General features: G+C 36.9%; 1 protein-coding gene across 3 annotated transcripts in view; it reads left to right on the forward strand.

Moving 5' to 3' along the window:
• Nucleotides 1-14,976, forward strand: part of SLC38A6 (solute carrier family 38 member 6) — a 44,035-nt gene that overhangs the window by 15,530 nt on the left and 13,529 nt on the right. For 2 of the 3 annotated variants that reach the window (XM_075753338.1, XM_075753339.1), the window contains exons 6-9: nucleotides 4,254-4,332; nucleotides 9,140-9,222; nucleotides 9,693-9,751; nucleotides 14,816-14,881. In XM_075753338.1, coding sequence (XP_075609453.1) covers nucleotides 4,254-4,332; nucleotides 9,140-9,222; nucleotides 9,693-9,751; nucleotides 14,816-14,881 — 287 coding nt within the window. Of the gene's footprint in view, nucleotides 1-4,253; nucleotides 4,333-9,127; nucleotides 9,223-9,692; nucleotides 9,752-14,815; nucleotides 14,882-14,976 lie in introns of all 3 variants that reach the window. The other variant, XM_075753337.1, reaches the window with a different exon arrangement.

Raw genomic sequence — 14,976 nt, forward strand, 5'->3', positions numbered from 1 at the left:
ATCTTGCTATTCCATTCTAACTCTTTGACAGGAAGAATGGGAGCTTGCCCAAAATCCTCTCTAGTTTCACTTTCATTCTTGAAATCCTTCCCTGTGTTCCCTTTTGATTTTTGTCACATTGTTTGGATTAGGACAGATTCAGTTTTAAACAACCTCCATACCAGCAAAAGGAGACACAACCCAAAGGGGTTTTCACATGCAGTTGCTCTGAAAGATCCAACTTGGTTGGGCTGGAGTGTGCAGCGATGGGTAGCATTTATTCTGCTATTTCTGCCTTCCAGCCTCTAATCTTTTCAGTATTATGGGAAAAATAGGGATCTTGCTAACTGAACTCTTTAGAGGATGAGAGTTAGAAGTATTTTCATTTATCTTAGTTATCTGTAGGCATTTGTGAGGAATCTGTCTTATCTGATATTCCCCCATATAAGAATCAAGATTGCTCTGTCTACTTGTCCTGACTTTTCAGCATGAGCTGAAGAGCCAGCGTGGCTGTGTTGGTGCCGTCAGTTTTTCCCCAGCCCGCTATCCTCTTCTGTGTGAAGTTTGGAGGGCAGCTTGGTTCCGTTTTTGCACAGTGCTTAATAATGTAAGACATCTTTATAGCGCTCTAATATGATCAGCTACAGTGGTAGATTAGGAAAAAGTACCCAGAAGAGTTACATTCAGTCCCTTCAATTAAATGGTTTGAAGGGATTTATCACCAGCCATTTTCTATGGAAGGAATAAATTATATGTTTACACGTAAGTTTAATGTACATATTCTCTTGCATCATTACTGTGGACTTCAGCAATTGATCTTTTTTGGGTAGGATAATAAGGAAAAGTTACATTTCCTTTGCTGGTAACCAAAAAGCCACTTACATCTTTGATTTTAAGATTGGGCTACCTGAGAAGAGATATTTTGGGGACTATTTTAAGAAAACATAACCTTGGCTTCCCTTTTCTCCAGGAACTAATGTTTTTTTCAGGGTAGGGACACATGTGCTCAGTGTTACACAATATTGTAGCACAATAAGGACATTTGGAATAACATATGCATGGTATGCATATTTATTATAGAGAGTCATATCTCATGGTGACACTACAGGTTATAATAATGAAAGTGTAAAGCAAGTACCCTATTTTATATTTTACAAACATCTTTTTTTTCTGTCAAAGAGCTAATACTAAGTTTTCAGTGCATGGCAAAGGGATATGTATTTTAAGAATGTAATTTCTTGCTGCTTTCAAGACAGTGGTAAGCCTATTAAATAATAAAGTAGTAATATAATGTTGTTTTCTGTTGAATACTGGTTTATGGCATTTCTGCCACAAGGCCTATTGAAAAGTTCAAACCTGCTTAGTTTTCCATCAAGAATCTCTTGGTGCATACTGAAAAATATTTAAATATAACATAATATATGCAAATATATGAACTAAAAATTAGGAAGCCACTATATGAAGGTTGCTCACAAAGTTGTAGTAATTTTTGTATGTGATAAAAGGTGTTAGCCATTAAAACACTATTTTCAAAATGACAGAGGAGTTCAGTACTTCAAAAGTGGAATGAATCAAAGCACACGTTTTTTGTTGTGTTCACTTGTGTCACAGTTCAGCCTTGTGACTGTGTAATCTCTTCCTTCCGTTGACTGCCAAGGAAAGCTGACGTTTAATTTTTACAATATAACTTGACATGCCTTTGGTTGTGTTGGGTGTCGGAACCGAACTAAAATTTCTATTTGGAGCAAAGGATACATGACTTTTTGTCTGTCATACCCTATGTACTTTATTCCTACTCGAGATAATTTTTTCAAGTTGCTATTTCCTTTTTCAAGAGGCTTTGCTGTTTTGTTTTCAGCTTTAAAAAACAAACAAACAATGTTCTTTGCTCACTTTGTAGTGTGTTTCAGAGAGTTATATAGTGGTTAGCGGCTCTTACTACTTTCATGCTGAGTAAAGCTCCAAGGAGCTGTTGCTCGTGAGGAGAATTACAACTGTGTTTGCAAGTGCAGAAAAAGCAGGATTTGACTTTTTAAACTGTATTTAGCGTGAGTGTCCTGCTCAGGAATATGTATGAGATTCATCATCTTATCTAAGCATTAGCATATAAATAAAATTAATTATTTTCTTCATCTTTTAGAACAAACATGAAAATATAAACTGGAAGGGGGAAATCCTACTATGTGAAGTTGTTTCCCATATGCCCAGAGAAAGGAAGAAAGATACATACAAATGTTTAGCATGTGCAAGTTTCTTGGTGCGTGATTGGCTCCCTACTTAGGAGTGGAATTCAGTGAAATAGGACTCCTCTTTTAAAAACAAAGAGTAAGCGCACAACAAAGGATAAGTGATCAAATGATTAGCCAGAGGCTAATAGGAATGCAAGAGAAGAGTGACAGATTGCATATTAGGAGGAAATCTGATCTGGAAATTAATTTGAAGCTTTCTGCAGCTGAGACTGGAAAAGAACTAATTTTTAAATCTTTCTGAAGGACATAAATATATGAAAATTCTGACTTGCTGGTGTATAAAGTATTGTATAATACAAGAAAGAAGGCTAATGGGTAAATAAAGTCTCCCCCACAATTTTTTTAAAAATCTGTCTTTGCTTAGGGTGAAATACGCATCTGCCTGTAGCTTAGCATGAGAAATTGTGTTAATTTATTTACAATTTCTGGTGATTTAGAAATATGCATGCTGTAAGGTTCTCTATGGTTGTATCTAAATTCTGTTATATGCAAATAGGAGAGTAAAATCAGGACAGCAAATACCTCACCAGATGCAATCAACAGCTACATGTCAACAGGGAAATATACTTGAATATTGGAAAAAACAGAGCTTTTAATTATGAAGAAGTGAATATTTCCTTATTTAGTGACCTACCAAATGGTTTTAATTTAACCTTGTGGTAGGTAGATGTCACTTTGTATTAATAGAATTCGCTTTCTTTATAGAGACCACATTACCTTTCTTCAAAATTTAACATTAACTGCTGTAGTACAGCAGCGTCTGAGTCCACACATTTTTTTTAAGGTTCAAAACATTCTTTTAAAAAAACCAAACCCACAAAGTTATTAAAAATCAGCTTATGGAAGTTTGCTGGTTTATCTTTTGAAAATGTATGTTTTAATTTTAAAGCATTAATAAATACACCACAGTAAAATTCTAAAGAATTAATAAATGCAGAACAGTAAAATTTGAATACAACAGATGAATTTTTGTCAAGCTTTAAATGTAACTAAACTTTTGTCAGCACGTTACTAAAATTACTTGCTGCTGAAAGATGGAAATTAGTTTCATGTAGGCTTTGACATTCGTTGAAGCTGTTTGTAAAGCTCGATTTTTCTGAGTAATTCTCTCCTATTTTTTGATTCATATAAGTACTTGCTGCCATGACATGAGCCGTATGTGAAGGTATCGGGTTAGTGTAAGTTGTAATTGAAAATCCCTCTCATTTATGCCTTTGATCATTTTATATAGTAAAGGAGAAAAGTGATACAGTGAAGTAGCTTTTGGATTTATGTGCATGCATCATTGCCGCCTTCTGAATAGAATTATAAACATGTAAGTTCAAGTCGACACTCCGATAAGAGTAACTAACCATTTCTCTTCTGATTCACAGTTCCTGTATAGTTTTGCACTTCATGTTGTTGTTGTTGGAATCTTCTTGGTGGTGGGTTTAGGATGAGAAGTGGAGGTGTCACTGATAATCCTCTTAACTCAGAGGGCCAAACCATCCAGTATATAAAGAACCTTTCAAGTCCTATTCTTGCCTTTAAATTTCTGTCATACATTTATTTAGTACAGCAGCAACTGGACAACAATAAAAACTGAGTCTTTAAAAAAACCTATTGTATTAATATAAACAAATTTATTATTTAACCTCATCATTAACAATGTCTTACAAAGAGTAAAGAGGAAGTGCTATAGCCTTGTAATCTGTCTCAAGCCTGTAGGTCCATATTCCCAGGTAAAAGGTCAGACATATTTTATATTGTTTTGCCTTTTAGTCCTTTGTATTATGTTTTCCTTGTTTCAGGACTCACATTGTAACAGTCTCTTTGGAGGCATTAGCTAACATTGGTACAATACTCAGGGATTTGCAGCTATTTTTAAAGGAAGTATTGAAGAAAATAAATTGAGATTCTGGTGCCATGGTGTCTAATATATAGCTGAGATGTTCCAATCGTAACCACTCTGGTTAAGCCATGCTAGGTGTTACAGCTAGAGATACTGGTATTCCTCTACTAAATCCGTTCTGCTTCTGTTTGCAGCTATGTCATCTTATCTTTTAATTGTTAAGTCTGAACTTCCTGGTGCTGTTGCGGGGTTCTTAAGTGGAGACGAGAGTGGGTAAGGCAAAATGCATCATACATTCTGTATTTGTCTTGAAGAAGAAAGAGGTTCAGGACTGCTGAGGGAGATGGGTACTCACACTTCCCTCTGATCTCACACGCTAAAAAAATCAGTTATTTACAGGAGTTCTTGGAATATGAAATGTATTTGGCATGTGCAAGCCTTCTGCAGCACACACACACAGAGCGTCATTCTTTCCTCATAGCAATTTCCCATCAGACGACCGTAAAGTCAGTGGCAAAACTCCATCTACAGAAATCTCCCTTCTGTAAAAATTTAAAAGGGGAAGCGGGAGGGCACAGGAGGGAGAGGAGGAGAAACATTTAAACTGTCATGTTATCACTTCACATATTTCAAAACCACAGTACAAAAACCGGCAGACATTTAAATTTAAATATTTTGTTGTCTTGCTCCAGTGATTGGACTTGTCTTGGGAAAAATGCCAGGTTTCCAGGCTTGGTTTATAATTCCGTAACTTGGCTCCCAGTAAAGAAATTATTCTTCACAATTGAGCTATAAAGCTGTATGTAAGGAGTGTGTCCCTCAGATTTCTGTCAGACCTATCGCTAGAAATCTGTGCCTGTGCTAAGACAAACATTGAAGCTTCAGCACTGAAATATCTTGTTCGAGTTGTTCCAGTGCTGCTGTCATTCATAAAAGTGTATCTTAGATTGTTACAACTTTTTTTCCATGTTTTCATGATCATCTGCTGTTTTCAGATGTTTTGAGCTCAAAACTTTCTCTGGATTGAAATGTGGTGAAATTGTCTCAAGGCTATGTGATGCTTGTATTATTCCTGAATGTTCTGGGCAAATTTTAAGTTTGAAATGTTTTTTAAAAGGTACTTTAGTTCATTTTATATTTTGTCATTTATAACTTTTCCATTTTATAATGAACATTTTTGAGAAATGAAGTGTGGTGGTAATCTTGCTTTGTCTTTTTGCCCTCCTGGCCCTTGCAATAATATGTTTTTAGTAAGGGGCTTTTTTTTTTTTAACCTATTATGTTTTATGTGTTTATGTCATTTTTAGTCTGCTAATGTATCTCTTCCAGCTGTGACAGTCATCAGCTTTTCATTTGGATGCTACCACCTTCTCTTTCAGGATCATACTTTTAACTCCACTCTTCATACACACTGGCGTTGAGCCTGCCACTCTATCTGCTGCATGTGCGTTCCAGTCTGTCTGTCCCCAAATTTAGCATATAACATCACTTACCACTGTTTTTAATTTTATGTCAGCTCTGTTTATGCAAAGTCACTTTTCCCAACAAAGATACACTTTTAAACAAACAGCTGATGAAGACTCATAATAGGTAGAATCTGGAGGTCCTGCATGCATGCATACTGCACTAAGGATTGTTCTTTCTAAAAAAAGGCGGTATAAACAACTTCTTTATTAAGGTGCCTGTTTGTTTGTCAGCTTTGTTGATCAAGGTCCTAGTGCAGATCTTCTGGATGCGAACGCTGGTGAACACGCGGACAGGTTACAGCAGTTGAACTGGTTATTACAAATCATCTGAGCCATTGTAATTCTCAGGGTGCTGTCAGCACTGCCACCACCCATACTTCTTCCTTAGCTGAAATTACAGTTTGAGATGGGAATGAAGTTCAATTTTGCATTTAGAAAGAGCTGACATTTTCCATAGGAATAGTAACGACAGCTCAAGTGGTAAGCTGATTGTCAGCCTGCGTCTCATCCTGTTTCTGCCTCTGTTATTGGGAGTTCTGCCACTGATAAATGTTTATTTGACACAATTTGACTCCTCTGTTCTTTGCCCAAGCAAATGTTTCAAATGCAGTGGTCAAGCAGTATTCCAGGTACATGCACACAGCTGACCTTCTCTGTATGCCCACATCTACATTTGATATATTTTGCCTTATTAATTGCCATGGTAGATCATAATCTTTTCTTTCTGTGTATTTCTTCGCATATGTTTAGAGTAGTTTTTTACTAACAGAGTTTTTAAATTATAGGAAGTTGTTCAACAAAAATAAATGTGAAGCATAAGTAGCAACTTATTTATGCAAAGCGCATAAATATTGACTGGTTTGATTAAACTTCTTTAACTGGACCACTTGTTTCCAGATGTGGTTGCACAACTGTTCTGTTTTTGTTAAATCATAGCACCTGATACGCTTTCATTTAGGTGCAGAATTTATCTTTAACTATAGCTAGAATGTATCGAAGTGTCAGTTAAACTATCTGTGAAAATATTTTATATGCATAAACCCTCCCAAGCCATACATTTGGGAAGGCCGTTTAAAGAATGTTTTGCGCATTGAATTATTTTTATAGATAAAGGTTAGCAGGTGTGTGCGTGTTGGAAGGGCTCAAAGCCAGTGTGTAATACATCTTCATGTCTCTATTAAAAACCAAACGCATACAATATGAACACTTGTTAATTGCAAGTTGTTTCAGTCTGTCTGCGTAACAAGAATTCCAGATAGTTTTGATGACATGAACATAGTTTCAAATGAGGATTGTGTTAAAAAGTTGTAATTTGTGAGCCCTCCGTTAACATTTAATGACCCTGTCAGGAGCATATGATTGATGCAATTAAGTTGTCTTGCTTGCGTGTTATATAATTGATATGGACCGAGAGTAAGATCCTAATTTAGAACATATGAATCTCTTGTCCCATTGCATTCAGGAATGAAATTAAAGCGATTTATAAATGTCTGCTTTTAGTTAAAATATGGGGGAGGGAGGAGGAACATCTGCATGCCAAAGCATTTTCAGTAGAGTCAAGGATTTATATTCCATATTTCATATTTGGAAAGCTTTTATCATATAGCATTAAATTTGCAGATCAAACTGATTTTAAAGGCAATATCAAAACATTTATTCTGCCTTTGGAAAATAAGTGTATTTCTACAACAGTATTTTGAAGGGAAAATGGGCACATTTTTTGGTAACCAGTAAATGGTCCACTATTCAATTTTTTGAGATCTTTTTAAATAAAATAATTGGTATTCCAAAATGAAGTCGTTTACAAAATATTTTTGTTTCTTCCCATCACTTCATTGCAGTTTTCCTGTCTCTTTTCCCCCCCTCCCACACCATTTCATTTACCATAAAGTAACCAACATAATTTTTTCTCTGTCCTGCTGAGCTTGTGAGCTACGATGGCAACCGTGGATTTGCTGCATGCTTAGAATTGGGAGCCTTAAAACAGAGGTCTCATGGTGCAGAATTCATTATGGTTTTGCCTACTCCTGTGATATTGTTCCTCCTAATCCAAACATCCACCATACTAGAAGGAAAGAAAAAGTTTAAAAATATGTGAACGCTCAATGATAACAATGTGAAGAATACTACAGCAGGGAGCTGACCTTGGCAAAGTTGCTTTTTCACTGTAGCACTAACAGACCTAGGCTAGTAATAATTTTTTTTGAAGAACAATGTATTTTGAGTAATTTTTAATATAGACATTGTTACTTAAGGGTTACTTTGATTTTTGATATGGAGAAGATGCCCTCAACCTTGAAATTTCTCTGTTCGCATTTATTACACATTTTTTCAAACAAGTGGCACAAGTGGTTGTCCATGATGTATGACAGTAGTTAATATACAAATATGGTAATTTTTCTTTAACACAGGTGTTATGCTACTTTCCTTATGATAACTTGAGGTGCTGCCTCTTTATTAGGTGCTAACCATATCCTGGACTAAATAAACTTGAAGGTCAAAAGCCAAGGTGTTTATAGGTAGTAAAGTCGGAGGCTGATGTGCAAGATGTTTATCAGTACAGGATATGGTTATTACCAAGTTAGGGGGAGCCACCCTCAAGATGTTTCTGTTTCTTAACAACTTATACATCTGTACTTTTGTCAGTTTGGAGATGAGATTTTGATACTTTGAATAGATTTGAAATGTGTTAAGAGTTCGTATGCCTCTACAATGCTTTTTTTTTATATGTAAAGTTCTATGTATAAACATTATAGCAGATTTCGTTAGCATAATTTCCACCCCTTCTGTCTGTTAATTTTTGTGTGGATATAGGCAAAGAATGAGCAATCACTTTGTGCAAAGTTAAAGATAAGAAAATCCTCTTTATTGCTGTTCTTTCTTATATTCTTATATTACCTCTGGAGAGCAAACATAATTTCAAATTAACTGAAAGATGATTTACTTGTTGTTTTCTTCTATTATTTGAACCCTGTGATGATAGATGTAGTGAAACTTGGGCAGAAGAGGAAGTTGGTGTGTTTAGAAAACATAACGGAATTTCCAAACAAATAGGTTGGGTAGCTTTCTATTTCACACTTCTTGGAACTGGTAGGGAACTAAGGTCACGTAGGAGTCATAAACTGGAAGGGAAGTTCAGCAGTAAGTGGGAATTAATGTTGCTGTTTCTTCCAGTTGCATAAATATGCAACTCCACGTAATCCAATTCAAGATATATGTAGCATACTTTATAAGTACTCTGATTGGAAATCTCTAGAGTACGAAATACCCCTGCCCTCTGATCATTGCTTTGAATAAAGGCAGGGATTTGTATATTGTGTTGCTGAGAAATAACTACACACATCAGACCCCTGATCCATGCAGATACTTGCCTATAGAACATTGCCTGCAATGCTGGTTCATTATGGGATGGTGCTCTGCTTCCTCGTTATCTGGGAGTTTATCTATTTTATATCACATTATAGAAACTAGGAATACAAATTCCTGTAAATAGCATGTGAGACTGGAAATTATTTCTTTTTCTTGTCCTTTTGTCTAAGATCACAGTTTTAAAGTAGAACGTATCTTTTAGGACTCTTGAGCTTTCTATCAATCATAAATAGATTTTCCAACAGGTCTTGGTACCTTGATGGGAGACTGCTGCTACTGATTACTTCAGTCTGCATTGTTTTTCCTCTTGCACTTCTTCCTAAAATTGGTGAGTAATTAAAGGAGAGAAGCGAATATTATTCTACTTTAGTAGCAATTACAACTGAAGACTTTAAAACCTTAACGGGTTATTTATTTATTTTAACTGGCAGGGGGCTGGTGATGGTGGGAATTACTTAAGTTGTTGTAGTGTGTTCTGCCTTCCAGCCCTGCCTAGTTAACCTATTACTTGGGTTGCAGTAGTATTTTGTCTGCAATACTAAAATAAAATCTTTACAGCAGAACATTAAAGAGCTGCATTTACTTACAGCATGCCATTAGTGGTAAGCCAGTTCTAATTCTGCCCTACAAAACTACATAAATGATCTGTGACAGGCAGTTGGAATGTTGTTATTCTGAGTCCTAAGCCCTAGATACCAAGCACTGTAATAGAAAACATGCCTAAAATGTAAAGCTTTAGCTGTACATTAGGATCACTTTCCATATAAATTCTCTTTTATTTTTACTGTTATTTTACAGGCTTTCTTGGCTACACAAGTAGTTTATCATTTTTCTTTATGGTGTACTTTGCTCTTGTGGTAAGTTAAAAATCTGTGCACAGCTTATCTACTTTTTTTCTTATTGTTTGAATGTTTTCATAAGCCTGTTTTGAAATGAATTGTCTTCCCCTCCCCCCTTAGCTTTTTATGTGAAATATAGAGTTTTCCTTAAATTCAGTATGTATGTCCTTGCTTGGACAGATTACATTTGTTTTGCTGAGGCATGGAAATGTGTGTGAACTTTCAAGCATGTGAAAAGATTTAAAATAATTATATTTTGGACTGGTTAATGTACAATATTTTTGTTTTGCTGACGATGCAGTGAAGGGAGCTGGCACATATACTTTTGTTTCCCTACTAGTAACAGAATGGAATTCTGTTTTCTTAGCTTCTATTACTTACTGCGACTAGTGCAGAAGAAAATTTAATATACTCCAAATAAATTAAATTTACATGTATAATGGAGTGACAGAGTTCAAAAAAAGGCAAAGAAAACTAGAACTTCATTAAGGCAGTTTACAAGATTCATTAATATGTCAATGACCTTATTCTTCTTTCCCACTGAAAGGAAAAGTTCTTTTCTCTGAGCCATATGGGGATTTTTGACCCTGATGTTCACCCTCTCAAGGCCTCTGTGAGGTAGATGTTTCCAAATACCAAAAGTGAGACCTGCTAGGCAGATCTAAGAGGGAAAATGTGCCTTTAAGTTGCACTATTTTTCTTTTTACAGGGAAAAAGTATGTTAATGCACATGTGTAATATGTAGTACAACTAAGTAACTTGCACTCTGTCATCTGGGTATAGAAACAAGAATCTTATTTGGGAGCCTGGAAAAATGTTCTCCCTCTCCCCTGTCATTCTGGCTTGCATTGACTTGCATTTAATACCTGTTTTACAGAGGGATAAACAGAGTTGAAGGCAAGTTGAACAAACATGCCATCCAGGAGACCAAGGCAATCCATTAGGAACTAAACCATGTGATAAAATCAAACTTCAAAGCTGTCAAAACATCTCCCTAGGGTATCCCTGGAGAATTGCACTGTTTGTAGGACCTTGGGAAGTATTCTTCCTAAGCTGAACATTGAGGAGCAGCCACAGCCTCTCCAGAGCTAATAGAAATTCATTTGTAATATTTATAAATTACCTTAACTTTTGACCTCTCTCTTAAAATTTATCTTAAAAAAAAAAAAAGAAAAAAGAAAAAAAAAGAGAAAAAAAAAGAAAAAGCAATAACTATAATGCTGAAATAGGTCTTTGGCTGAAGCTAGTTGCAAGACTTTTGAAACAAGTTCAGCTCCTGGATTTCAATGGGAATGTGTATGCATCTCTGAAGAAAGCTGTTGTAATGGGTGGATGCATTTGAAATCCATTTTGGGCTCAGAAAAGGCAAGCGTGTAAGCAAGACTTGCCTGCACACGTGTCAAGCTGCGATGATCTAAGCTAGGGTTTAGTTTTGATTATCTGTATCAAAAAAGTAGGTAGAAGGCACTAATGGAGGAGTACAGAGGCTACTGGATTTCTTATGAAATGCTTAAATTTGTGTACTTACTCTTTGTTGTTAAGTGACAAAGAAGCAGCCACAGTAAACCTAATCGAGTCCAAAAATTTTAAGAGCCATTACGGATATTTAAAGAAAACTAATACTCTTCACAGAACATTTTTCTCTGACTTCTTTAGGCACTGAAACTCAAAGGTATTAACTATGGTTTAGTTTTCATATCTAATTGCTTTGAAGTGGGTGATACGTGCTGTTGAAATGGTGTTTTAGTTTGCACAATGTTAATTTCTGTGCGGCAGATATGTTTTAATTTGTTCCAGAAGAAAACTGTGTTAGTCATATGGAAGTAATACATTTATATTTTGCATATACAATAATTCTATGCATTTTCAAGTGCATACCATCTGTTCAGTTTTTTCCAGCAAGCCACAGTTTTAATACAGCCTGCAGAAAAGATAGGTACAATAGACAGCATATGTCTTGGGCAGTATGGTCTGGTGAGTGCACTGAGCAAAAGGTCTAGAAACTACTCTTTGTTCTCTGTGCTCTGTGGTGGGGCTTTGGCAGGTCACATATCTCCTCCCTGTGCTTCAGTATCTTTTTCTTTAAAGTTAATATACTGGTTATAGTCGTCACTTGGAAAAAAAAGTGAAAATGCCAAGATTAGCTGATCTGGGAGAAGAAGAAATATATTTAACCATTAATTCAAAGCCAGATTCTGTGAGGTCCTGAGCACTTTTGTTTCTGATTGTTGAATGCTTTCCTGACTTGAAACATAAGTGCAAAGAAATTAAATGTGATCGTTAAACTTTTTTTTTTTTATTGCCTCCCCTCTTGCTATAGTGAATATTTCTGAAGAGTAAAGACAAATTTTTCTTTTTTTTTTTTTGTGGAGACAGCCGTCTTGGTAGCTTGTTCAACGGTGTTGTTAATGATTCCTGATGGTATTTTTCTAAATCTCTTGTTTATGTTCCCAGAACAAAATGTGATGCAGATTGGCAAGCTGCCATATGTAATGAATGATGTTATGCACAGAGACCCCCTCTTTGCTGAGTACTGTCATACTGCTGGAATAAAGGGATTCCTGTTTTCCCCCTGCAGGATATGAAAAAGCAACATTACTGAGACTATTAGAACATTTTGAGCCTCTAACTTTATTTTTAGCGATGTTTTTGGTGTGGGTTTAAAATACCCTATTGCCACTAGAACCTCTTTTTAGGCTTTAGGGTTTTTTCACTTAAAAACAAATGGTTGTTATACTCAAAAGACAAGATTTACATGAAGTAGGCTTAAAGTTCCAGAGGAGGATTGTGCTGTCTGCATGACTGCTCAGCTAACTGGGCTGTGCTGCCAATTTAAAAATCTCTTCCTGTTGGGGGGACCTCATTAGATATACAGAGTAAACCACAATTGGAAACCCAAACAGATTTGAATAATAAGGCAGGTGGGCAAATATAATTACAGATTTTGGATGCGCCTAGTGTGTTTTATTTTGTCTCCTTTTATTTCCATTTCAATCTGTTCTGAATCTGTATTAATTTCATTTTAGAAAAATGCTCTTCAGCTTTTTAGGTTTGGCTTGTCTTGGCCTCCCCCTGCAATGTTTATATATATCTTTGCTCTTTAGCTTGCAGGAAACCCTGCCTCCACCACTGCCAGGCACGCTTGGCTTTCACCAAAGCTTGCCCTTTAGCTTCATGCCCCTTTTTGTTGCTCAGGAAGCCTATTCCAGCCTTAGCCAGAACTCCCACCAGGCCTTCCTTTCTGGAGCCTTCAAAGCTTCTCCTTTATTTCCCCTATCTGGGTGCCCTTAAATACACAGAGATCTCCTTGAAAAAATATTTGCTTTCTTGTTCAGCTTCATAAATGTCTTCAGCTAGCCAACAAGCTTGGGCTTCCTGGGGAGATAGTACAGCTGTGCATCCATGGTTGTGGTACTACAGCACCAGCAGTCTGCGTCTGTGTCTCAGCTCATAGCTTCTCGCTGCTTGGTGTGTAAGAAAGAGATGAAGCAGGGGTGGCCCATGTGACAGAGTCACACACATGTATGAAACAGGCCAAAGTTATATTCTAGTGTTCAGTCCTTTCTTCTTTCTCCCTTGCTCACTCTTCAGTTGAACTTCTTGATGTACTACCAGGATCTTCTTGTCCCTTCTTAAACCCTTACTAGGATAGGATAGGATAGAATTGAATTTTTCAGTTGGAAAGGACCTACAACAATCATCTAGTCCAACTGCCTCAACCAATTCAGAGCTGAACAAAAGTTGAAGCATGTTGTTAAGGCCATTGTCCAAATGCCTCTTAAACACTGACAGGCTTGGGGCATAGACCACCTCTCTAGGAAGCCTGTTCCAGTGTTTGACCCCCCTCTCAGTACAGAAATGCTTCCTAATGTCCAGTCTAAACCTCCCCTGGTGCAGCTTTGAGCTATTCCCACACAGCTCACTTGGACAGAGGGAGGCAGTGTAACCATCAATAAGGAGGTGAGAACAGATCTCCTGGTATGAAGCAATGCCACTTTAGTGTCAGAAACATGGTTGGAGGATTTCCATTGATAATCCCTTTTTTCACAGTTTGCAGACTGCTGTTGAGCAAGCTACTTCCTAGTTCTGTACCTTGAGTCGTTGTGAGTTGTTCTTAGTCATGCAATTTAAGACGTGTTATTGCCACAATGGACTCAGCGTGCCGTGCACCTGCAGTTTCCTTTCCCCACGTTTTGTCCGGAGGTAACATTTGTTTGCTTCTCCTGGCAGTGGTGACAAGAGGGAGCATCTAATCCTTATTCTCTGGGAAACACCACTTGGCTGCAAGCAAAAAGTAGTTCTTTGAGCCAGGAGAAGTGCTCTCTGCCATGTTATTCTTCTCATGAATCTGAGTCTTTAATTAAGTTTTTAATTATTTGCTCTAGGCTTCAAACGAATTATAACCTCTAAAGCCAGGCAACTACAATAGGAAATTAATTAGGGTGAGGAGAGCAATGCAACTATCATTTTAAAATAGGCTCCTGAAAAAGGAGGTAACATTTCTTATTTTAATTTCCCTTTGATTTTCTTCCCTGTTACTTGGCAGTCCCTAAACCAGCAGGGTGTAGCTAAAGCCCCAATGACATTCTGGGACAATAATTGCATTTATTGTTTTTCCTTTGCTTTCTAGTCCAAACCATATGTTTCTGCCTTTTAAGATTAGCCCTAGGCTCTGCTCTATCTCTGTTAAGGGCTTGTCTACTTAGGGAAAGAGCCTGGGACAGCTAACACAGCCGCTATTCTGTATGGGAGGCAATTTGTGTGGAGCATGGAGAGAGTGAATGCAGAGTGCTGGTTGTATTTCAGTTAATGTCAGAGCTCATTTCAGTGCACCACTTCCAGACAGGCACGCCATAAGGCTGCCAGCTGTGCATGGTAAGCAGCTGTATGGAATGGCACTGACAAGTTCTTCTGTCAGGTCTCCTTCTTGTGGCCTAAGTATCTACCAATCAAGCCTGTTAATTTACTATGGGTATAGCTCCCTGCTTTGTATACCAACAGTCTGATATTTTAGCGACATATATCTAAATTTAAACTGATTTTTAGGGTATGATTCATACATTAAATATGTTGTCTTTGCAGGTTATGATAAAAAAATGGTCGATCCCTTGTCCTCTACCTCTACATAGTGCCATAGAGACTTTACAGGTAAAGTGCATGCTGTTTTGAAGTTCTAATTTTATTAGTAACTGTAATGCTTTTTTACATTAACACTTTCAGAATTACCTTTAATTTAAATTCCT

Source organism: Balearica regulorum, chromosome 5 (genome assembly GCF_011004875.1).
Source record: "Balearica regulorum gibbericeps isolate bBalReg1 chromosome 5, bBalReg1.pri, whole genome shotgun sequence".
Classification (NCBI taxonomy): domain Eukaryota; kingdom Metazoa; phylum Chordata; class Aves; order Gruiformes; family Gruidae; genus Balearica; species Balearica regulorum.